Raw genomic sequence first — 25,392 nt, 5'->3', positions numbered from 1 at the left:
TCTCAACTTGGGAGGAATTTGCCACCGTTTTTCTCAAAAAAAAATTCTCAATTCATAAAACGGTAAAGCTTAGGAACAACATTCAAAACTTCAAAATTATCCCAGGGGAGCTATTTCGGAAATATTTTGATTGATTTAAAGATCTTCTGATCTAATGTCCTCATCATGGTCTCGAGAAATGGTGATTATGCCAAGTCATATATGAAGGATTGGACTATTCTTCAAAAACATCTTTAGAATCGATGTGTCAGGGAGATTTTAAAAGGAAAAACGCTGATGAAGCTTGGGAATTTCTAGAGAGTCTATCTAAGAAAACAATACAGTGGGAACACTGTGATGACAGGGTTTCATCAGTTCCCTAATCTAAGTCTAGTGGTCTTTCCCTGGAGTCAAACATTGCTTCTGAAGCAAAGATGACGATGATTCTGCGGAGGTTAAAAGCCTTAGAAATTAAGGAACAAGCTCCAGCTCAAATCAATCATGTTTCTGCCCCGGGATGTCATAATTGTAAGTCTCCTACCCACGTTTCAGAGGAATGTCCTCTCCTAGGAAACAACAACGCATTAGAATAGATGAACGATACATTCAGCGTCCTAGAAATGATCCATTTTCTTCAACCTACAATCCCGGTTGGAGAAATCATCCCAACTTTGCATGAAATCAAGGAAATTCTCCTGGAAATCAAAACTTCATTCACGTCGAACCCACAATTCCCTAGGGGAAATACACTTCCGTTCAACGCACCAAATAATTTCCAACAAGCTAACCCAGCTTTTCCAACCCAACATCCTCATCCTCACCAGCCTACAAATCCTTCAAATTCTGATCATGACAAACATCTGAGTGTCTTAGAAAAGGGTTTAGAAGTTATGATCAAAGCTTCTACACAAACTACCAACATGTTGACCCAGTCATCCACTACTCTAAATTCCTTTATGCAAACAACTGGCCAAGTGTTCAACTCGAACACTCAAGCCATAGCTCGGTTAGAAACCCAACTTGGGCAACTAGCCACTGCCGTGAGCGAAAGAGAGAAAGAAAAATTCCTAAGTCAACCTGTCGAAAACTCTAAAGACAATGGATCCAGTTCATCCCAACTAGCCCATGTGAATGCAGTTCACACTTTGAGATCAGGAAAACAGATAGACAACCAAGTTAGAATGCTACCGGATCAAACCCCTTCTCCTATCCAACACATTCCTTCCGATGACCTGATTATTGGCTTAGATTAAGCTAATGATTATTGGCTTCTTGTGCTATAAAATGCTCAGTTTGAGCTTAATGACAGATGACATATTTTGGTAATCAAGCATGGTATGGGCTCTTTTCATTAATTTTTTTTGGATGGGCAATGATGATGATAATAAACTGAGAATGCAGCCTATATTTATTGTGTATTGTTTAGATGAGGCAATTTTGTATGGAATGCAACCCTATTAATTTTTAAATGTTTGGGTGAGGCAATCCATCAAAATAGCAGCCTGCATTTCACCATAAAATTGATAGGCGAGACAATCTTTTATGATAAATATATTTTTATCCTGAGCCCTAATAAGTATTCTTGGTTGTTATCAAGCTGTCGGGGCTATTTTTCCAGTTACTATGCTGATTCGACTTGTTTAGCTCTCTAATGTTGGATTTTTTGGTTGATATTTGTGCTCATTGTCGAGCTGTTGGGGCTATTTTTCTAGTTACTATGCTGATTCGAGCTTGTTTAGCTCTCTATTATTGGATTTTTTGGTTGATATTTGTGCTCGTTATCGAGCTGTTAGGGTTGTTTTTCCAGTTACTATGCTGATTCGAGCTTGTTTAGCTCTATATTATTGGCTTTTTTGGTTGATATTTGTGCTCGTTGTCGAGCTTTAGGGCTGTTTTTCTAGTTACTATGCTGATTTGAGCTTTTTATCTCTCAATTGTTGAGGTTTTGGTTGTTTTTTGGTTGTTGTCGAGCTGTGAGGGCTCCTTATTGTTACTATGATGATTCGAGCTTGTTTAGCTCTATATTGTTGGGTTTTTGGTTGATATTTGTGCTCGTTGTCGAGTTGTTGGGTTTATTTTTCTAGTTACTATGCTGATTCGAACTTGTTTAGCTCTCTAATGTTGAGTTTTTGGTTGATATTTGTGCTCATTGTCGAGCTGTTGGGGTTGTTTTTTCAGTTACTATGCTGATTTGAGCTTGTTTAGCTCTCTATTTGTTGGGTTTTTTGTTGATATTTGTGCTCATTGTCGAGGTGTTGGGGCTATTTTTCCAGTTACTATGCTGATTCGAGTTTGTATATCTCTCTATTGTTGGGTTTTTTGGTTGATATTTGTGCTCGTTGTCGAGCTTTGGGGCTATTTTTCAGTTACTATGCTGATTCGAGCTTGTTTAGCTCTCTATTGTTGGGTTTTTGGTTGTTTTTTGGTTGTTGTTGAGCTATTAGGGCTGTCTTATTATTACTATGATGATTCGAGTTTTTTTTAACTCTATATTGTTGGGTTTTTTGTTGATATTTGTGCTCGTTGTCGAGCTGTTAGGGTGGGTTTTTCAGTTTCTATGCTGATTCGAGTTTGTTTAGCTCTCTATTGTTGGGTTTTTTGTTGATATTTGTGCTTGTTGTCGAGCTTTGGGTCTGTTTTTCCAGTTACTATGCTGATTCAAGTTTGTTTAGCTCTCTATTGTTGGCTTTTTTGGTTGATATTTGTTCACCCAATCAAGCTGTTGGGGCTGTTTTTTTATTACTATGCTGCTTAGAGCTTGTTTAGCTCTATATTCACATATATTGTTCGGATTTCGACTTGGTGGTGTTTTCGTTCTGTTTGGAGCTCAGATTGAGCTTTTGGTGATGATGATGGTCAACTAAATAAGATTGCAAACTAATTTACAATGTTCATAATAAGATAAAGCGTTCTTTACTACGTTATTAGAACGCAATCTATGTGAACTTGTACGTTTTAGTTGAGACAATCAATTTTGATAAAAGACCAATACCCGAGCCAAATTGTGAAAAATATGAAAAAATTGTGTTCAAGGATAGTTGAGGATAGAATAATTTTATAAGATTTGATAATGTGAAATTAGCCGTTAAAATAGCCGTTATAAAGTGATAAATATGATAGTTGCCATTTTTTTTATAAATTTGGCATATGTAACCAAACAAAAGAAAAGGAAAAGTTGCTATTTCTATAAATTATGAGCCCATTTTCTTATTTTGAACCAAACAAGTGAAGTACAAAAAATAAAAAAATTTGTACTTTTTTATTTCTTAAAACTTTTTCTATTATCTTTTTAAGAAATACAAAGAATTTTAAAAGTTGGTGTTGCCCTTTTCCTATAATTTTTTAAGTATAGTTGATCTAGCTGGCAGTGGACCCAAATACATCGGTAAATTACTCCACATTCATAGGACTTGGACAAAGGAAAGCAGCCAGGTTTCATAATAATATATTATACTCCAACGGAGCATTCTTTGAAGCTACACACATTTAGTCTCTTCATTAACACATGAAATCATGTTAGCTTACCAAATTAGCTTTATAGTTTGATTAATCACGTGCAACAATGCTCTCTGGAGGTAGTTTTTGTCGGACGAAAGCTGTTTTTGTTTTTTGTTGGAATATGCTTACATTTGTTTACAAGAGAACTAGTCGCTCTTTTTATTTATAAAACTTATTTGGCTATATACTCCCTAAATCTTTCATAGTTGCAGGTTGCGCGTCTTTTATTAATTACAAGTACTAACTTTTAAAAAATTTGCTTTAAATTAATGGTCAGTGACATGTGTTATTATGATATCATTTTGAAGCCTGTGCCACTACACAGAGAATTTAAAGTTTTGTAAGGAATTGGGTGTAATATTTTTATGGGTTTTTCTATAGTGTCAATGGACACTCTATAAGAGAGAAGAGAGATAAAGAGAGATGATTGGAGAGGGGATCCCAATGCAAATCAGGTGGGCCCCCTCCTCAATCATCTCTCTCTATCTCTCTCCTCTTCTATAGAATACCTATGGGCACTCTATAGAAAAACCCTATTTTTATATTTTAACACTAAATAACGATATAACTTCAAAATATCCTATAATCTTTATGCTTTGTGTATTGAGAATCTTCTAGCTAACTAAACACACGCTATTTTTGTTTATATAAAAAGATCCTTTCTTGCTCTTAGTAGCTTATGGGCTGTTTGGTTGGCATTTTTTGCCCTTGTTTTCCTGTCAGTTTTGGCAATTTTACTTGCAAAAACGTTCCAAATGAGCGTTTTTGGACGTTTTTGTAAGTAAAACTGTCAAAACTGACAGCTTTTTCAGTTTTGACAGGGAAACCCAAACAAAAAAAAACCAATCGAATAGCCCCTTACGAGATATTATACCAACTCGAGGCATTAGCTTGTTTGATGAGATCATTACCCTCTTCTTTCATCATCATCAATTTTTGTCCACTGACAACAGTGCCATTATTATTTAATTAAGGAGCTAGTTATTTATTAGCTATGCATTACATAATTAATCAAAGTCAAAGAATTTGTTATCTTGACACTTATTTAACGCGCACTGAACGTAAAACAGGGAAGGCTTAGCAAGTTCAGTGGTCGGCAAGACTCAGTTTATGTTGGGTGAGAATATCAAATTTTCTATATAAACAAAATTTTTATTTTTATTTTTTCCCGCAAACCGCGTTTTTTTTTCGCTACCTTTGCTCTCCCCCTCTCTTCTTCATTACAATCTGTAAAAAAATTCGGAAAATTCTAAAATTTTGTTAAATTAAATAATTTATTGTAGATTTGAAATGACTCCTCTCTTTTGAGAGCAATCGTGAAAGTGACACGAAGGATCTCTTCTTTTTCTTCAAATTGATCTCCTCTCTGGTTTCTTGGTCAATCCTCTGGATCAAATTCGGGATCTGATTCATGTAAGCAGCTTAATTATTTTTTATTATTTTAATTCTTTAAATCTTGTTAGCTTTTTTTAATTTCCCGCAATTTTGCGTGTTTCGTAATTATAATTCTCAAAGAATAAGCTTTCGAGTTAAGGAATTTAGCAGAAGTTCCTCCTCCCTTGTTTTTTTCCTCCCCACGATGAGCTAGTAGGTTTTGCGAGCTGTTGGCTTTCGGATTTTAATTTTTAAGAGAATTTTGAAATTTTCGCATGTTTGATTTAGCTGCTAGAGGCGTCGGTTATTTGATTACTCATTATCAATTTAAAACTTATTTTTTATTAATATTTTGATGCGATAAATGTCCTAATTGGAGATCGGATTCAGTTGAGGGGTCTACTTCTTCAAAAGTTGTCTCTTTTTTTTTTAGCAACGCTAAGTTCTAACACCTCTCCTTGTCCTTCTAATTTCTTCAAAATTTGATTTTTTTTTATTTGTCAAATTCTATTATAACATTTTTACTATTGCAGTCCTCCTAGATTTAGCATTAACATGCACTGATTGTTGATAATTTGGTGTCTCTATCTCATGTCAGCTTCTGAAAAGGGATCTCTTGGGATATTCTTCTTCAAGGGATTATTCTCATTACCCCTGATTCAAAAAAGATTCTTAATTAGGGGTTTTCACCTCTTTATCAATGCTCAGCTCTTAAGCGTGCTCCTTCTTGTTTCATGGGCAACACATGCCGAGGCTCATTTGACACCAAATACGTTCAAGGCTTCTCTCAGCCCACCCACCCCTCTTTCTCTAACAACACGTCCACCCGCTCCTCCTCTCGCTCCACCAGCAGCGCAGTCTCCGCTGTATCCGAAGTCCCCGAGGTCATTCCCCCGAAACCCATCACCACAACGATGAGACGAGGCCTCATGGACCCCCAGTTCATCTCCATTCTGGGCCACAGAACCCCCAATATCCGAGACCTCTACACTCTCGGTCGCAAGCTCGGCCAGGGCCAGTTTGGCACCACTTACCTTGCGACGGAGATCACCACCGGCGTTGAGTATGCTTGCAAGTCTATATCCAAGAGGAAGCTAATCTCCAAAGAGGATGTTGAGGATGTGAGAAGAGAGATTCAGATAATGCACCATCTTTCGGGGCATAAGCATGTTGTTCAGATCAAAGGGGCTTATGAGGATCCACTCTACGTTCATATTGTGATGGAGTTGTGTGGCGGCGGTGAGTTGTTTGATAGGATTATTCAGAGGGGGCATTATAGTGAGAGGAAGGCGGCGGAGCTGACGAGGATCATTGTTGGGGTTGTGGAGGCATGCCATTCTCTTGGTGTTATGCACAGGGATCTGAAGCCGGAGAATTTTTTGCTGGTTAATAGAGATAATGATTTGTCGCTGAAAGCGATTGATTTTGGACTCTCTGTGTTCTTTAAGCCAGGTAAAATTCTACGTCTAGTTGATCATAATAGTTACCTTTTTTTAAGGGTCATTGAGGTGTAGAGAAATAGACAGATAGCAGCCAGAGAGAGAAAAGAGAAGAAATTGGAAAGCTACTTTGGGAAGGCAGTAGCGGGTAATGGTTCATTGAGAAAGAATTTATTAGCTGATCTTTTGCCAAGATTAAGGTTCTGTGCTCTAGGAAAGACTAGAAACTGGAAAGGTGGTTTGGGACTGAAGTAGTAGATGGTTGTTCGTTCTTTGAGGGTGTAGAGAGAGAATTTACTAGCTGATCCTTTCCCCAAGATAACGGTTGACTAAAGGCTGTGCAAACTTTTTTAAAGTAAGCCTACACTTTTTTGTGTGTAGGAGTAGAACAGTAGTATAAGTCGTGTGTACAGTTAACACTACTCATCCTAGTAAGTTAGTTAAGATGGAAAGTCAAATTTAATGAATTTGTGGAAAATGATTTCAATTGCTCTCTCTTCCTCTCTCGACTCTCGTGACCTCCTGTGATCTTTCAAATCCCCTTATCTCCTATAAAACCCATCCTATCTTTTTATTTCATTATCTGCATTGAATATTTAAGTTAATTAGAAATGTCATCGGCGAGAGGAGGTAACGTTACTGGCAGAGAAGCTCACATTGATGTGAATGCTTTGGCAGTTGATGGTGCTATAAAGACGTGCACATCGCGGTGCTCTTCTTCGCTGGTTAAGTTACTTCCTCTCACCGGCGGCATTTCTAATTAACTTAACTATTCACTACAGATAATGAAATAAAATGATAGAGGATGGGTTTTATAAAAGGTGAGAAAGAGAGAGATTCAGATTCTTTTAAAGACTAAGAGCCTTGTTGCACAGCCTTTAGTCTTCAAACGATAGAGGATGGGTTTAGTCTTGTCAAGCCCTGCTGCTAAACAATCATTTACCACTTAACTGTTCATTAGGAATTGTTGCTACTACATTACTTATATGGTTGTCCTACTATAACTAGTATTTGTTGGATGTGTGACCATGAAATTCAACTAATATACTAACTGAAAAAGATCATCTGTATACATGTGGTTAGTTTATTATGATATGGTATTCTCTGATTGTTTTGAGTATATGATATTCTCACATTAGTTATGTGCTGTTCATTTATCAACCAAATTGATACAGAGAACAATAGAGATCATAACATGATTTACAATCAACTTTTAAGAAAATGCACAAAACGGCCACAACTGTTCCATCATTTAAGCATGTGTTTCCTGACTTGCATGTATGGCAGCATGTACATGTTTACACACTTCTTAAATGATGAAAATATTACTGGTTTCTTAAAGATAACTAGTGAAAATAAGCTTAAATTTTTATATGTCTACTCTTTTAGATTTGATGGCTGTTTGTATGTTGATGTTGTTCTCAACTATGGAAGTTATGAAGTTGTTAGCTCACAGTTCTTGCTTGTTTCAATCATTTGAAGATGTTGACAATTCACTTTCTCTTGATTAACTATTTGAGAACTTCGTTAGTTCTTTATTCTTGTGGCTTAGCAGTTTTGTTGCGTTCAATTTCAGGTCAGATTTTCACAGATGTTGTTGGAAGCCCATATTATGTTGCTCCAGAGGTGTTGTGCAAACACTATGGTCCAGAAGCTGATGTTTGGACAGCAGGGGTTATATTATACATACTGTTAAGTGGCGTGCCACCTTTTTGGGCAGGTATAGTTCTGATTTATTTTCTACTTATTCAACTTGGTAAAATTAATTTATGATACTGATTGTTCTCAAATTTCCAGAAACACAGCAAGGAATATTCGACGCAGTTCTTAAGGGAGTCATTGATTTTAAATCTGATCCCTGGCCGTTGATCTCTGACAGTGCAAAAGACCTCATCAAAAAGATGCTTTGTTCACGTCCTTGTGACCGATTAACAGCCCATCAAGTTCTATGTAAGTTTTTTTTAAACCTTTCAATCAATAATATCTCTCACTTTTTGGTCATTAACATACATGGTGCATCTAATTCAAGGGTACATAGCATTTTCTGATACATAGAAAATATGATTTCATTTTGGTACTCTTTTCAGCATTAGGACGCATGATGAGAACACGTTACATTTTTATTTGCCAACTATGTTTTAAATGGACATAGTAGGAATTTGGCAGTAAGGTAGCGACCAAGTGTCATGGGTTGTTGAACCCTTTTACATATATCATTTAGCTCATCCGTCAATAGAACCCTATATTTTCTTTTTAAACTAAGATGTCTTTCGGCTTTCCTTATGAAAAGTGTTGCAGCGGAGCGGCTTCACAGACACAGAAGATGTCTATACAAGAGTGGACAAATAGAAAACAGCACACCAGGATTTAACGTGGTTCGGTCAGTATGACCTACGTCCACGGGCGAGAACAGCAGAGAAATTCACTAATCACCAAAAGAGAAGAATACAAAAGAGGAGACCACTCTCTAACCAGAGACTCTCACAAAGAAAGGGACAAAAAACTTTCTATCTCACTCTCTTCTCTCTCTATTTTCTTTTTCTCCGACTGATGCCTTAAACCCTCTCCCCTCACCCCCCTTATATAGTCATAAGAAAATAATAAAATATACAAAAGGGGTAGGTGAGTGAAGACAATTTGCTGTGGATTTTTGACAAAAACGCTCAAAGTTTGGCAACCTAGGTGAAGAGTGAAGAAGTAGGCAGCCGCATTTTTCAAGTCACTTTCACAAATCTCCACCTTGATTTGAAAATGAATCTCTTAACTCTTGCTGTCTCGCCAGAAGCCCCTTACGGGCTTAATCTCCGCTTTGTTGAACTCCAAGCAATTCGAGACAATGCTCGAACTTGCGCGAATGTACGGGCTTCGTCATCATATCATTTCAACAGAGAAATTAAAGTGAAGTGTGTCTAGACAATGCTCGAACTTGCGCTGAAGGCTTGTTCGCTCGTGGTCGTCCTGAAAAGGGTGTTGGTGGTAGAGGCAAATCTAGAAACATGTCTAGATCAAAGTCCAGGCCAAGAAAAAATATTGAATGTTATCACTGTCATAAATATGGGCATATAAAACCTAATTGTCCAACGCTCAAAGCAAATGATAATTCACAGTCGAAGTCTGGAGAGGTAAAACCTTCAGTTGCCACTGTAACTGAAGAGTCTTCTAGTTCACATGAAGTTCTTTCAGTTAGTGTTAATACTCATTCACAAAATGAGTGGGTTCTTGATTCGGGTTGTTCCTACCATATGTGTCCGCATAGGAATTGGTTTGTCACATATCAGTCTATCGATGGTGGGAATGTCTTGTTGGGAAATAACATGCCTTGCAAGACTGTTGGTATCAGATCAATTAAGATTAGAACCCATGATGGTATTGTTAGAACATTAAACAATGTCCATCATATTCCAGAGTTAAAGAAGAACCTCATTTCTTTAGGCACCCTTGACTCAAATGGTTTTAAGTTTTCGGCTGAAGGTGGAGTTTTGAGAGTTAGTAAAGGCTCTCTTGTTGTGATGAAAGGAAAGAAGGTAAATACCCTCTATATCCTTGAAGGCAGTACAGTGACAGGTGCTGCAACAGTGTCATCCTCAGAGGATTCAGATTCAGACACTACACATTTGTGGCATATACGGTTAGAGCATATGAGTGAGAGAGGATTGGATATATTGAGCAAACAAGGTCTGCTTTGTGGTCAGAAAACCAGCAAATTAGACTTTTGTGAACATTGTGTTTTCGACAAACATCATAGAGTATCCTTTAGTACCGGTGTCCATAAAACCAAGGGTACTTTAGATTATATCCATTCAGATGTTAGGGTCCCTTGAAAGGTGGAGCTTGATTTCTGCTAACAATGATTGATGATTATTCTAAAAAATTTAGGTGTATTTTTTGAAGTATAAGAGTGATGTGTTTGCAACCTTCAAGCAATGGAAGGTTATGATTGAGAAGCAAACAGGAAAGAAAGTGAAGCGCCTCAGAACCGACAGTGGGATGGAGTTTTGTTCCACAGAGTTTGACCAGTTCTGCAAAAATGAAGGTATTGTGCGTCATCGTACAGTTCGGCATACACCACAGCAAAATAGAGTTGCAGAAAGGATGAACAGAACACTTTTAGAGAGAGCTCGGTGCATGCTCTCTAATGCCGATTTGTCAAAAGACTTTTGGGCCGAGGCAGTCAATACAACTTGCTATTTAATAAACAGATCTCCTTCTATAGTAATTGATTTCAAGACTCCAGAAGAGGTATGGTCTGGTGTCCCTGCTAATTACTTTTATTTAAGAGTATTTGGTTGCTCTGCTTATTTTCATATTAATGATGGTAAGCTTGAACCTAGAGCAAAGAAAGCTATCTTTCTAGGATATGCTACTGGGGTGAAGGGATATAGATTGTGGTATTCTGATTCTAAGTCACCTAAATTTATTATTAGGAGGGATGTTACTTTTGATGAAAAATCCATGCTTCACCCGAGAAAATGGTTTGTTATTGACACTACAGGTACTCAAAAGGAGTTTACCAAGCAGGTGGAGCTAGAGAGCTCAACTTCAAAGAGAGTGCTTGAGGGCGCTCATGTTGAACCAGTTGATACTGAGAAATGTTCAACTTCAGATGCTGATACACCGCAAGAGCAACAGTATAATATTGTCACCGGGAGAACAAAACAAAAGATCCGACCGCCTCAACGCTATACATACATGCTTGCTTATGCTTTGAGTGTAGCAGAATCGATTGAGGTTTCAGAGCCTTCTACATACAAGGAGGCTATTAGTGGCAATGATGCTGCAAATTGGGCTGTTGTAATGACTGAAGAGATGGAGTCTCTTCATAAGAGCCAGACATGGGAGCTAGTGAAGCCACCAAGGGGACAGAAGATCGTTGGCTGTAAATGTGTCTTCAAGAAGAAAGAAGGAGCTCCGGATACAGATTCTGTAAGGTACAAGGCACGTTTGGTAGCTAAAGGCTACAGTCAGACCGAAGGTGTGGACTTCAATGAAGTATTCTCTCCAGTTATAAAACACACCTCAATCCGCGTGTTGCTTGTCATGGTTGCTTATTTTAATTTGGAGCTTGAGCAACTTGATGTGAAGACAGCTTTTCTACATGGCGAGCTTGAGGAACAGATTTTTATGCATCAACCAATGGGTTTCATTATTGAAGGTAAAGAAGATCATGTGTGCAGGTTGAAGAAATCTCTTTATGGGTTGAAACAGTCTCCGAGGCAGTGGTATTTGAGATTTGATACTTTCATGATTGAGCATGGTTACTCTAGGAGTAAATATGATAGTTGTGTTTATCATAAAAAGCTCAATGATGATTCTTTTGTATATTTGCTTTTGTATGTTGATGACATGTTGATTGCAACTAAAGATATGTCAGAAATCAATGAGTTGAAATCTCAACTCAAATATGAGTTTGAGATGAAGGACTTGGGAGCAGCAAAGAAGATTTTAGGGATGAAGATCCACAGAAACAGGCGAGAAGGAAATTTATTCCTATCTCAGGAGAAATACATCAAGAAGGTGTTAGAGAGATTTGGCATGCTTGATGCCAAGCCTGTGAAAACTCCGCTTGCCGCTCATTTTCGTCTTTCAGCAGATTTGTCACTTCAGACTGAGGAAGAGCAGTACATGTCTTGTGTTCCTTATGCGAGTGCAGTTGGAGGCATTATGTATGCGATGGTTTGCACCCGTCCAGATATTTCACATGCAGTCAGTGTTGTGAGTCGGTACATGAATAAGCCTGGAAAGGTTCATTGGCAGGCTGTGAAATAGATACTTAGATATTTGAGAGGATATGCTAATATTTGTTTGTATTTTGGCAGGAACACATACTCAGATTGCAGAATACTTGACTATTCTGATTCAGATTATGCGGGCGATTTGGATAAGAGACGATCCTTGACAGGTTATATATTCACTCTTTCAGGTAGTACCATTAGTTGGAAGGTGACTCTACAGTCAACAGTTGCTTTGTCTACCACAGAGGCAGAGTATATGACAGTGACAGAAGCAGTGAAAGAAGCTATTTGGTTGAGAGGTTTGGTTGAAGATCTCGGCTTACACCAAGGTGTTACTACGGTATTTTGTGGCAGCCAGAGTGCTATACATTTGACGAAACATCAGATGTATCATGAAAGAACCAAATATATAGATGTCAGGTATCATTTCATCAGAGAAATTAAAGTCATCAGGATTGAGAAGATTAGTACTGCAAATAATCCAGCAGATATGATGACGAAGCCCGTACCTTCGCGCAAGTTCGAGCATTGTCTCGAATTGCTTGGAGTTCAATAAAACGGAGATTAAGCCCGTAAGGGGCTTCTGACGAGACAACAAGAGTTAAGAGATTCATTTCAAGTTAAGGTGGAGATTTGTGAAAGTGACTTGAAAAATGCGGCTGCCTACTTCTTCACTCTTCACCTAGGCTGCCAAACTTTGAGCGTTTTTGTCAAAAATCCACAGCAAATTGTCTTCACTCACCTACCCTTTTTGTATATTTTATTAGTTTCTTATGACTATATAAGGGGGATGAGGGGAGCGGGTTTAAGATATCAGTCGGAGAAAAAGAAAATAGAGAGAGAAGAGAGTGAGATAGAAAGTTTTTTGTCCCTTTCTTTGTGAGAGTCTCTGGTTAGAGAGTGATCCCCTCTTTTGTATTCTTCTCTTTTGGTGATTAGTGAATTTCTCTGTTGTTCTCGTCCGTGGACGTAGGTCATACTGACCGAACCACGTTAAATCCTGGTGTGCTGTTTTCTATTTGTCCACTCTTGTATAGACATCTTCTGTGTCTGTGAAGCCCCTCCAACACCACAATCTATATCCTTTACCCCAGTAGCATATCCTAGAAAGATAGCTTTCTTTGTTCTAGGTGCAAGCTTACCATCATTAACATGAAAATAAGCAGAGCAACCAAATACTCTTAAATAAAAGTAATTAGCAGGGACACCAGACCATACCTCTTCTGGAGTCTTGAAATCAATTGCTGTAGAAGGAGATCTGTTTATTAAATAGCAAGTTGTATTGACTGCCTTGGTCCAAAAGTCTTTTGACAAATCGGCATTAGAGAGCATGCACCGAGCTCTCTCTAAAAGTGTTCTGTTCATAAGTCTTTTGACAAATCGGCATTAGAGAGCATGCACCGAGCTCTCTCTAAAAGTGTTCTGTTCATCCTTTCTGCAACTCTATTTTCTAAAAGTGTTCTGTTCATCCTTTCTGCAACTCTATTTTGCTGTGGTGTATGCCGAACTGTACGATGACGTACAATACCTTCATTTTTGTAGAACTGGTCAAACTCTGTGGAACAAAACTCCATCCCATTGTCGGTTCTGAGGCGCTTCACTTTTTTTCCTGTTTGCTTCTCAATCATAACCTTCCATTGCTTGAAGGTTGCAAACACATCACTTTTATGCTTCAAAGGATACACCCAAACTTTTCTGGAATAATCACCAATCAATGTTAGCAGAAAACGAGCTCCACCTTTCGATGGAACCTGAGAGGGACCCTAACATCTGAATGGATATAATCTAAAGTACCCTTGGTTTTATGGACACCGGTACTAAAGGATACTCTATGATGTTTGTCGAAAACACAATGTTCACAAAAGTCTAATTTGCTGGTTTTCTGACCACAAAGCAGACCTTGTTTGCTCAATATATCCAATCCTCTCTCACTCATATGCCCTAACCGTATATGCCACAAATGTGTAGTGTCTGAATCTGAATCCTCTGAGGATGACACTGCTGCAGCACTTGTCACTGTACTGCCTTCAAGGATATAGAGGGTATTTACCTTCTTTCCTTTCATCACAACAAGAGAGCCTTTACTAACTCTCAAAACTCCACCTTCAGCCGAAAACTTAAAACCATTTGAGTCAAGGGTGCCTAAAGAAATGAGGTTCTTCTTTAACTCTGGAATATGACGGACATTGCTTAATGTTCTAACAATACCATCATGGGTTCTAATCTTAATTGATCCGATACCAACAGTCTTGCAAGGCATGTTATTTCCCAACAAGATATTCCCACCATCGATAGACTGATATGTGACAAACCAATTCCTATGCGGACACATATGGTAGGAACAACCCGAATCAAGAACCCACTCATTTTGTGAATGAGTATTAACACTAACTGAAAGAACTTCATGTGAACTAGAAGACTCTTCAGTTACAGTGGCAACTGAAGGTTTCACCTCCCCAGACTTTGACTGTGAATTATCCTTTGTTTTGAGCGCTGGACAATTAGGTTTTATATGCCCATATTTATGACAGTAATAACATTCAACATTTCTTCTTGGCCTGGACTTTGATCTAGACATATTTCTAGATTTGCCTCTACCACCAACTCCCTTTTCAGGACGACCACGAGCGAACAAGCCTTCAGTTTGATCCTCTCCTACGACAGACACTTTCTGTCTTAACTCTTTTGAATGTAAGGCTGATTTGACATCCTCCAAGGAAAGTGTATCTCTACCGTATAACATGTTATTGACAAAATTTTCATAGGAATGAGGTAATGAACATAACAAAATGAGTGCTTGATCTTCTTCGTCAATTTTAACATCAATATTCTTTAAATCCATAAGAATAGTGTTAAGTTCATCTAAGTGGTCTTTAATTCGCATACCTTCCTTCATGCGAAAGGTGAAGAGGCGTTGCTTCAAATAAAGCTTGTTCGTCAGAGATTTTGTCATGTATAAGCTCTCTAACTTTAGTCACAAGCCGGCGGCGGTATCTTCATCGGCAACCTCCCGCAGGACCTCATCGGCCAAACAGAGCTGTATGACACTATGCGCCTTCATCTCCAGCTCTTCTTTCTCATCATCGGGCATAGATTCCGGTAACTTATCCTTTCCGGACAAGACCTTGAACAGTCCTTGTTGTACTAGGAGAGCCCTCATTTTTACTCTCCACAAACTGAAGCTGTTTTTCCCATCGAATTTCTTCACTTTGTACTTCGTAGAAGACATCTTGAAGCTAATTGGAACAGTAACTGTATTTATGAACAGTAACCGTATTTGCGAACAGTAACCGTACGTATGAATAGTGACCGTACGTATGAATAGTAATAGTATTTTTGAATAATTCCGTACACGTGAATAGTATCCAATGCCTTTAAAGAGTAAATGATAATCTAGCTTATTTTATGATGTGAATGATCCACTTTTAGTGGCAGCCACAGAGCATACGATAAGCAGATACACGTACTCTAAACAAGGGCCAGCCACAGAGCATACGATAAGCAGATACACGTACTCTAAACAGGTTCTGATATCAGTTTGTTGCAGCGGAGGGGCTTCACAGACACAAAAGATGTCTATATAAGAGTGGACAAATAGAAAACAGCACACCAGGATTTAACATAGTTCGGTCAGTATGACCTACGTCCACGGGCGAGAACAGCAGAGAAATTCACTAATCACCAAAAGAAAAGAATACAAAAGAGGAGACCACTCTCTAACCAGAGACTCTCACAAAGAAAGGGACAAAAAACTTTCTATCTCACTCTCTTCTCTCTCTATTTTCTTTTTCTCCGACTGATGCCTTAAACCCTCTCCCCTCATCCCCCTTATGACTCCCTTATATAGTCATAAGAAAATAATAAAATATACAAAAGGGGTAGGTGAGTGAAGACAATTTGCTGTGCATAAGAAAATAATAAAATATACAAAAGGGGTAGGTGAGTGAAGACAATTTGCTGTGGATTTTTGACAAAAACGCTCAAAGTTTGGCATATACAAAAGGGGTAGGTGAGTGAAGACAATTTGCTGTGGATTTTTGACAAAAACGCTCAAAGTTTGGCGGCCTAGGTGAAGAGTGAAGAAGTAGGCAGCCACATTTTTCAAGTCACTTTCACAAAAAGAACGAATATTGAACAGCTAACAAGGGAAGTGCAACTTTGAAGATCAGCATTTCAAAACTCACTTATGCCAAATGTCAGGATAACAGATTAGAACAAAAGAAGCTTGGGCCTTTATTTATGCATTGCCTTGGCTCTATCCATACTTTGTGATACTAGATGTTATATTCTTTAACTAAGAGAATGTTTTGGCCAGTCTTTTAGGCTTTTACGAGATTGCTCTCGATCTTCTTGCACTTTTTGAATCAGAACTGCTTCTTTCTAGATGTGATGAAGGTGTAAAGTTTTATACGCTGAAAAATGCCACCCTTCAAAAACATTGAAAAAGGGTCATTATTTTGTGCTGCTTATTTTCATGCTCAGGTCATCCCTGGATATGTGAGAATGGAGTTGCTCCTGATCGGGCATTAGATCCTGCAGTTCTCTCTCGCCTTAAACAATTCTCAGCAATGAATAAGCTGAAGAAGATGGCTTTGCGAGTAAGTTCAAATTCTTTTAAGCAAGTAAAGATTAACTGTTTAATCTTTTAGGAAGACTTTTTCTTTCATCTTTTAGTAAGACTTTTCAACTGTAGAGAATGTACATGTTTAATAATGGATTACTTGTGTTATGTATTTCATTATCTGTTTAGAAATGAATTCGTCTGGGCATTAAAGATGGTACCTAGTTATAAGACTATTAAATTAACTTAATTTAGTTTTTTCATGAGATGGGCTAATCTTGTATATACAATGTATTTTGTAGAGCATCTCTTTCTATAGATTACATTTCTATGTTTCCAATATTATTCCCACCAACGAACTTTTTATCTGAAAAATATCACCATTAATGAATTCATGGGTTCTAATGATTGTCAAATTATCAGGTAATAGCTGAAAGTCTTTCAGAGGAGGAAATCGCTGGATTAAAGGAAATGTTCAAAGCAATGGACACAGACAACAGTGGTGCAATTACATATGATGAGCTGAAAGCGGGTCTGAAAAGATATGGTTCTACTTTGAAAGAATCGGAGATCCGTGATCTCATGGATGCGGTAAGTGATTTCTCTCCCAGTTATGTTCGCAGTAAATGGCTACTTGACCTTTTAAATGTGTTTTCATAATTTCAATAGTGCACCTAAGAAAATGATTAGTATATAGTAAGCTCATAATTTTGATAACATAACGTGATATGTAACAATGCCTGTTGTAGATTTGTATATGCAGATCTTTTAGTAATTCTTACTTGAGGCAAATTGCTTTCTGCATAAAGATAGTTTGAAGGCTATTTGTTCTTATTAGTTTTTTAAACTTAATGAGCAACTTTAGATGAAGACTAAGATTCTGTTGCTTGGCATAATCTATATATGTATGCTACTCAACATTCAACTTTTGTTTTTTCCCTTGGAATATTTGGATTAAGATATTTTTATTTGAGATCGTGGATGGATGTATGCATATTGATATCTTTTGATGCGTAAATGACTTCTCCTTTTATGCACATAATTCATGCCATTCCTATCTAGATAGGAGGTGGATATTGAGGTTCGTTTTTCAATGTTGAGTAGTTATTTCTTTGCTGGCAACCTTTGGCACGTAAATACTCACTGGAAAGTAATGATTACTTGAAGAGTATAAGTAAAAAGGTCTTCTGATTATCTATCAAGCTAAGCAGCTGAAGACATTTAGATTTCAAGAAATAAACTCTTTTTGAACTGCATCTCAGGTCCAGTATTACTACATGGATTCTATATTGATGTACATTGATATTACTTTTGATTTGTGAAGGTATTACAACATTTGCGTATTTTCTGAAAATTGCCTCATGTTCGTTGAAGTGTATGGACGTTTAGACGTGTCCAAGTATGTGGAATTAATTAATAGAATGTGATGGTGCTGTATTTGACTGACTGCTCAACTTACTTCAGGCTGATATAGACAACAGTGGTACTATCGACTATGGAGAATTCATTGCTGCCACAGTACACCTAAACAAGCTGGAACGCGAAGAACATTTGGTGGCAGCATTTTCCTATTTTGACAAGGATGGGAGTGGTTATATTACGGTGGATGAGCTTCAACATGCTTGTCAAGAACACAACATGACCGATGCTTTTCTTGAAGATATCATCAAAGAAGTTGACCAGGATAATGTAAGCAGTAATTCTGCTTCTGCTTTCATAACTAGCTTGAAATTAACCCCAGATTTTGTTCTGCTGCTCTATCATAACTAGCTTGCAGTTACATAGATGCAAAATGCGTGTTTTGAGCTTTGCAGTGTTGAACTTTGCCCTGATAATACTTGTATTTTGTCTCAGGATGGTCGAATAGACTACGGAGAATTTGTTGCTATGATGCGAAAGGGCAATATCGGGCATATGGGGATCGGCAGACGAACAATGAGGAATAGTTTGAATGTAAGCATGAGAGATGCACCAGGAGCTCACTGAGGATTTTGATCATGTACAGTTCTGTTGCCCAATTTTTATGTTTTCCCCCACAGTTGTTGTTTCCTTCGTTCTGTGTTAGGGCTTGTGAGGTGAATGTTGAGAGAACAAAACATTTGAAATATGTAGACATTTCTTGTGATCGATTTTGTAAAAAAAAAGTCTAAAGAAGAGAAAAGACAGAATTACCATACTGGTATATTTTGTTGACCCTCTGTGATAAATTGGTATATTTTTTTATTCCAGTGATAATTTGGCATATTACATGGACTACGGTGACAAATAGGCTTATTTTTTTGCCGGAGCAAAAATTCCGGCCGAATTGAGTCACATGTCTTCTCACATGCGGCAGACGTGGTTTATGTGGGCTTATGTGGGCAAGAGAGAATTAGGGTTATTACATCAGCTACAATGAGGTGCAAAAGATGAGTTCAAAATTTTGAAAATAATTTGAGGAAATAGTTGGTTAATTAAAACAGTTAGTGTTACTTACGGTTCAAAATCTTGATTTTGCTACAATCCGGTTGATTTGTGTAAGCTAGGGTTTTTCATCCCGTGGAGCCCTTATTTGCTTCTTTCCATGCTCATGCTTGAAAGTGACATTGAGCAAGAGTTTGATAATGAAGAATTCATCTCCAACTTTAGTTGCCCTAAGCAATTTAACACTAGGAGGAAGAAGAATAAAAAATTCCCAATTTGAACACTAACTTTTGGGCCCTAATGTGAGAAAAAACCCATTTCATCAAATTGAATGATCCCAACTATTGCCATGTTAGCAACAATGTTAGCAACAAGTGAGGAGTCATGTGACTCAATTTGGCTAGAATTTTAACTTTGGCAAAAAAAAAAGGCTCATTTGTCACCGTAGTCCACATAATATACTAAGTTATCGCCAAAATAAGAAAATATAGCTATCTGTAATATAGGGTCGCCAAAATATACAATTTGTCATATTGATCATTACTTAATTTTCGTTTTTCTTCCTCTAAGAAGATGAACTGTGATCGATCTGGTCGTTTTTATTTTTTGTTTTTTGTTTTTTTATTTGTTATTATTATTATTATTATTTTAAAAGCCAGAAATATTACACATGTGATGATGACAAGCGAACAACAAGCTGCGACATTAATCATTTCTGAATTGCAAAACCCAACCTAGGAAACACGTACTCAGCGGACCCTGCTGTCGCTACATTCTTATTCAAGGAAACCAAACGTATCGAAAGCGAACATGATGAAGTTGTGGTGGTTGTCCTTGCAAGCCTGATCATGTTTGCCCACCTTTGCCTCTGCTGCTCTATCCGCTACATGTCCAACCTTGAACTCTCCATTACCAAACCCCACCAACAGAGATACCTCTGTGAGATCAACACAAGCGTGCTCCCCCCCGCTCTTTTTTTTTTTTTTTTTTTTTTTTTTTTTTTTGCCCCCTGGTTTAAACTTTTGATATTTATCTTTCATTTTTTTCCTTTATCTAATTCAAGGCTTTGTGACATGAGGAAATGTAAGCAATATTATTTTATGACTTAAGGTCTCGTTTGGCAAAGGGTTAAGAAAGAGGGGTTAAAAAAATGATTAATGTACTTAGCCCATTTGATAATCTGAAGGACAAAATTATTAACCCGTTAAATAGGTTTTATTTTAGCCATTGTGATCAGTTTTAGTGTTTGGGAATAACAATAATTTTGACTATTTTCTTTATAAATAGAAGGGTTAACTTTAAATCCTTTGAAATAGGAGTATTAGTAAACCCCTCATTTTGAAGGGTTAACTCATTTTAATCCCTCTAGAGGGGTTAGCAGGAGTATTAGTAAACCCCTCATTTTGAAGGGTTAACTCATTTTAATCCCTCTAGAGGGGTTAGCTTAACCCTTCTATATTTTTTCCTCATTTTGAAGGGTTAACTCATTTTAATCCCTCTAGAGGGGTTAGCTTAACCCTTCTATATTTTTTATATTTGACAAATTATGGAGGGTTAACTCACCTTAACTATTGTATAGATTTTTTATGTTTGCCGGGTTAAAAAAATGTTAAGTCTCCTTAACCCCTCACTTAACCCTTTGCCAAACGGTACCTAAGTTGGCAACTACGTCTTCTAGGACCCACATCCAAGTATCCAAATACGTGGAAGATCCGAAACCCACACGGTACGATGACTTTCTCAGCACATGTACACCTCCCACAGTGTAAATAATTTTGAACGGCAGTTAAAGCGACCAACTCCCTGTCAGAACTCGCGCCAAAAATCAACCAGGGCCATAATTTTCGACCAACCTCATCCATATATTTCATCCCTCAATGGCGGCTTCTGAGCCAATAAACTCCTCTCTTATCTCCTTCACATCTCTTCTCTCGTTACTCCACTCCACCACAACTCCAGCACCTGCTATCTGATCATCTTCTCTCTTCTCTAATGGCGGAACAACGACCAGGTCGCCGGAATTCGAACTCACAGCTGCTCCAAGAGCTCGACGCTCTGAGTCAGACCCTCTACCAATCCCATACGGCTCGCCGGACTGCCTCCCTCGCTCTCCCCCGTTCCGCTGCTCCGACCGTCAACCCGTTTCCAGCTGCATCCGACAGACCGGTCCCTGCTGCTGCCGATGTCCCGGTCGTCTCCAACCAACGCCCTCGCTCTCGCCGCATGTCGATGTCCCCATTCCGTTCCCGCACAAAATCACGTGACGCGTCAGAGGATGATGACGGTGATCGTCGCCTCTCCAAGAACGGTCTGCCAGTCGCCTTCGCGGCCACGAATGAAGAGAAGAAGGGGATATGGGAAGCCACTACGGGCACTGGCGCGCATCGGTATGCAACGCATGGGCTGCCTTTTCTCCGTCGAAGTGGTCGCGATCCAAGGCCTACCGGCGTCCATGAATGGTCTCCGTCTATCTGTGACCGTTCGCAAGAAGGGGACCAAGGAGGGCGCTGTGCAGACCATGCCAGCGAGAGTCCTCCAGGGATCGGCCGACTTCGAGGAGACCCTCTTCGTGAGGTGCCATGTGTACTGCTCAGGCAAGCCCCCCAAGTTTGAGCCCCACCCTTTTCTGATCTCAGCTGTGGCCATCGATGCACCCGAGCTTGACTTTGGTCGGAGCTCAGTTGATCTGAGCTCGATGGTAAAGGAGTCGATGGAGAGGAACTCGGAAGGGGTGAGAATCCGGCAATGGGATGCTGCATTTCCGCTCGCCGGGAAGGCGAAAGGAGGGGAAATGGTTGTGAAGCTAGGATTTCAGATTATGGAGGATGGTGGTGTTGAGATTTATAAGCAAGGAGAAGGGGCTCGTCCATCGAAGAACCGAGCCGGAGATTCTCCTTCGTCATCATCATTTGCTCGACGACAGTCGAAGTCTTCTTTCAGCGTCTCGAGTCCGAAGATTACTCGATCGGAGCCGTCACGGACACCTATCAAGGAGTCAGCGAGCATGGATTTGAGGGGAATTGATGACTTCAATCTCGACGAGCCTGGCCCTTCTCCTCCCCCTACAGTGAGCTCTACATCGATTCAGAAGCTCGAACCGGAGCAGAAGCAAGAAGATCTCGACCTTCCCTTGTTCGAAGTCATCGACAAAGGGGTCGAGGTACAAGAACAAAAGAAGGAAGAAGAAGAGGTAGAAGCCAAGTCGGAGTCAGCCATCGACGAAGCTTCAGTCTCGAGCGAGGTCGTGAAGGAAGTCGTGCATGACAGCGCACACATGACCAGACTGACTGAGCTCGATGCCATTGCTAAGCAGATCAAGGCTCTCGAGTCAATGATGGCCGTCGACGCGACTATTGATTCTTCTATCAAGACGGATCAAGAAGATGGTAACAAGCAACTTGATGCCGAGGAAGAAACTGTGACGAGAGAGTTCCTTCAGATGCTCGAGTTGGAGGGCGGCAAAAGGCTAGGTTTTGACTCGTCTGATCTTGCAACGCCCATGAGGCCAGAAGCCGGTGATGGAGAAGACAGTGAAGCGAAATGTTTTCTTTCGGACTTAGGAAAGGGGCTTGGCGCCGTGGTTCAGACCCGAGACGGAGGCTACTTGACGGCGATGAATCCCTTCGACACCAAAGTATCACGGAAAGAGACTCCGAAGCTTGCAATGCAAGTATCAAGACCGTTTATCATCAATGATCAGAAGCTCGGGAGCGGGATTGAAGTGTTTCAGAAGCTCGCGGCAGTAGGAACGGAAGGTCTGAGCTCGAAACTAGACTCACTGACGGCCATGGACGAACTTATGGGCAAGACAGCCGAGCAAATAGCATTCGAAGGGATCGCATCGGCGATCATCTCCGGGCGGAGCACGGGAGGTGCGAGCTCTAGTGCAGCGAAATCAGTCACGGCCCTAAAGATTATGTCATCCGCGATGAGCCACGGAAGAAAGGAAAGGATATCAACCGGAATCTGGAACGTGAAGGAGGAGCCGTTGGGGGTGGAGGATATCCTTCCCTTCTCACTGCAGAAGATCGAGGCAATGGCAATCGAGGCGCTGAAGATCCAAGCAGAGGTGACCGACGAAGAGCCACCCTTTGACGTATCTCCTCTCGTTGGAACCTCTACCCCATTGGACTCTGCAATGTCGCTTGATGAATGGGTGAAATCCTCTGATAACAACGCTTCCGCAGTCACAATGCTGGTTGTGGCTTGCAGCTGCGGACCCGTCTACGGCGGTACGAGACGGTAGGAGCGCCAGTGATTGTGGTGGTGCAGGCGCAGAGCGGCTGAGGACGGAGGCGGCGACGACCGGTTCAAGGTGGCGAGCTTCACGCGGAGGGATGAAGATGAGGACGGCTGCAGGAGGGAGGAGGAGCGGGTGGGACGCGGGAGGGGGGAGGCTTGACGGCGATGCAGTGGGTGGTGGCGTACGGGATAGGGGAGAGCGGGTAGGAGGAGGAAGACACGGGCCATGAAGGCGAAGGAGAAGCCGGCAGCGGTGTGAGCGTGTCGTCGAGAGTAATGGCCGATATGTGGTTGAAGCCGATGAGGAACCCGGATGTGAAGTTGCCGGAGAAGTTGTAGAGGTGATTGATGCCTTGTGAGGTTATTATGTACTGTATTTAGTACTTGTTTCTTGTGTGAATCATTGTTAGTATCTTCAGATTCACGATGAAGGGGGTGATACAATCATATGAGAATCGAGGATACTGTTGAAACTACGTATAAGAATAAGAAAGGTTGGAGGGTTCAATTCTAGTAAATTTGGAGGGGAAACGTTTGTGTTTAGTTTGGTTTAGTAAGGGCGTGAAACACTGGCAGAGATGAACAGGGATCAAAGATGAAACAAAGACACAGGAATAGATTTCTCCTAGATAACCTCCTGACTCTCTTCCTATATTGTTCCACAAAGCACTCTTTGATCTACAATCCTGTTTCCCAACTTGAAGCCCAACAGCTAAAAGAGAAGCCATTTCGACAAATTTGTTTAATGGAAAATACATTTTCATATGTTTCAAAGAATAATAGACTACTACACAATCTACTGCCCACAAAACAGGAAAAAAAAAGAAAGAAAAAAAAGGGCTTACTGTCACATGTCTTAAGGCAAGTGAAGCACCTAAAGGTAAGATTTAAACCTGCAACATAATATTTTCATGGTGCAAGAAAACAATGTCGATGATTTCAGATTATATACAGAAACTATAACAGTATAAATAACAAGGCTAAAAGCCTTGGAAATTGAATTTAACAAAGTTTGCAAGCAGACTTATTGTTTCCTCATGGCTATTGTGAAACATTACAATGTATACTTAATGATCCAATACCTACAAAAATATCTACATATACCAGTCTTTTGACTCACAGCAATATGAGTGAACACTGTATATCTTCCAAAAACGTAAAATTCAGAGCTCTTGTAAAGTAAGAACAGGATCCTTGAATCTCTGCAAACTAAAAAGGGAGATGTCTCCATTGAAAACTTTCGGTAGGCTGGCTCACAATTACAGGGAGCAAGATATCATTTCTAGCAGAAATCATCAAGAGTGTCAAGGTAGCCAAAACAATGAACATCGAACTTCAGTCCTCCGCAAGCGGAAGGGAAAAAAATGTGAACCATTTTATCTGTATAATTAGTATGACTGCAGTATTCTTTGAACATGTGACCGTCCTAGGCTGCTTCTACATCGTCATGGATGATGCCTCCACTAGTCGGCCTGAAAACATTTCCATGTGCGTGCATTATAAACCTTTTCAGGATATCAATATTAGTGCATATATGTATTCTGAAATATGAAATTCCATACATATGCGAGAAAAGAGACTACACGGTGAGACTTGGCAAGTTATCTAGAATAAATCAAACAGACTGAACCTCGGACGGACACAAGTATGATATAATGTCATTTATTCAGGCTTGATCATAATTTCCTAAACTCACTGGAAATGGGATTAGTTTCCAGTTTAGCTGTAGGGTAACCCAAATGGGGATGTAAATGGGTTGAGAAAGCTCAAGGATTGACATTAGGGATTTGACAACATTAATGTTTATATGCTTAAGCCATCCCTTAAGGTTCTAATTCTGTTACGTGGCCTTCTCCATACTTACCTAGGCAGTAAATCTGCCAGGAACTCATAGAGGGTTAACATTTAGATTAATACCTATTGAAACTGTTGATTATGACTAGCATTCAAACAATTGAGAGTCAAAGTGCTGATTTGACTTGAGCGGAAAGTTGATTTTGGACTGGCATACAACTATAATTTAGTAATTCTAATCAATAGGAATTCAAAATAGGAAGGAAAGATCTTTAAGTACCCGCAGAGAGTTTCAGTGTAAACCATAGGAAGATAGAGAAGAAAGCGAAGAAAAAGAAAAGAACCTTGTGAAATCTTCAAGTGTTAGAAG

At 39.5% G+C, this 25,392-nt stretch overlaps 3 protein-coding genes across 4 annotated transcripts in view; 2 read left to right on the top strand and 1 right to left on the bottom strand.

The window, feature by feature from the left end:
• LOC109820888 (calcium-dependent protein kinase 26-like) lies at window positions 4,666-18,827 on the top strand. Of its 2 annotated transcripts, XM_020387083.1 has the most exons (8): window positions 4,666-4,890; window positions 5,450-6,303; window positions 7,867-8,010; window positions 8,088-8,240; window positions 16,505-16,620; window positions 17,007-17,174; window positions 18,048-18,272; window positions 18,438-18,569. In XM_020387083.1, the coding sequence occupies exons 2-8, from the start codon at window positions 5,586-5,588 to the stop codon at window positions 18,567-18,569; spliced, it is 1,656 nt and encodes a 551-aa protein (XP_020242672.1). In that variant the 5' UTR covers window positions 4,666-4,890; window positions 5,450-5,585. The 2 variants fall into 2 exon arrangements, with proteins under 2 accessions (XP_020242672.1, XP_020242679.1); XM_020387090.1 differs by lacking the exon at window positions 4,666-4,890 and having other exon boundaries at window positions 5,586-6,303; window positions 18,438-18,827.
• LOC109820870 (protein PLASTID MOVEMENT IMPAIRED 1) lies at window positions 20,879-23,746 on the top strand. The gene is given in 6 exon segments (XM_020387069.1): window positions 20,879-21,343; window positions 21,345-23,193; window positions 23,196-23,257; window positions 23,259-23,315; window positions 23,317-23,371; window positions 23,373-23,746. Coding segments are annotated over 6 exon segments (2,583 nt in total). The 5' UTR covers window positions 20,879-20,978; the 3' UTR covers window positions 23,568-23,746.
• The window catches only part of LOC109820878 (mitochondrial phosphate carrier protein 1, mitochondrial), an 11,690-nt gene continuing 10,475 nt past the window's right edge, over window positions 24,178-25,392 (bottom strand). The window contains exon 6 of the mRNA XM_020387076.1: window positions 24,178-24,700. Within this exon, the coding sequence (XP_020242665.1) occupies window positions 24,655-24,700 (46 nt within the window). The 3' untranslated portion in view covers window positions 24,178-24,654. The remainder of the gene's footprint in view (window positions 24,701-25,392) is intronic.

Source organism: Asparagus officinalis, chromosome 1, assembly GCF_001876935.1.
Source record: "Asparagus officinalis chromosome 1, Aspof.V1, whole genome shotgun sequence".
NCBI lineage: Eukaryota > Viridiplantae > Streptophyta > Magnoliopsida > Asparagales > Asparagaceae > Asparagus > Asparagus officinalis.
The sequence above is the reverse complement of the archived record's forward strand: the minus strand, read 5'-3'. Positions and strand labels throughout refer to the sequence as shown.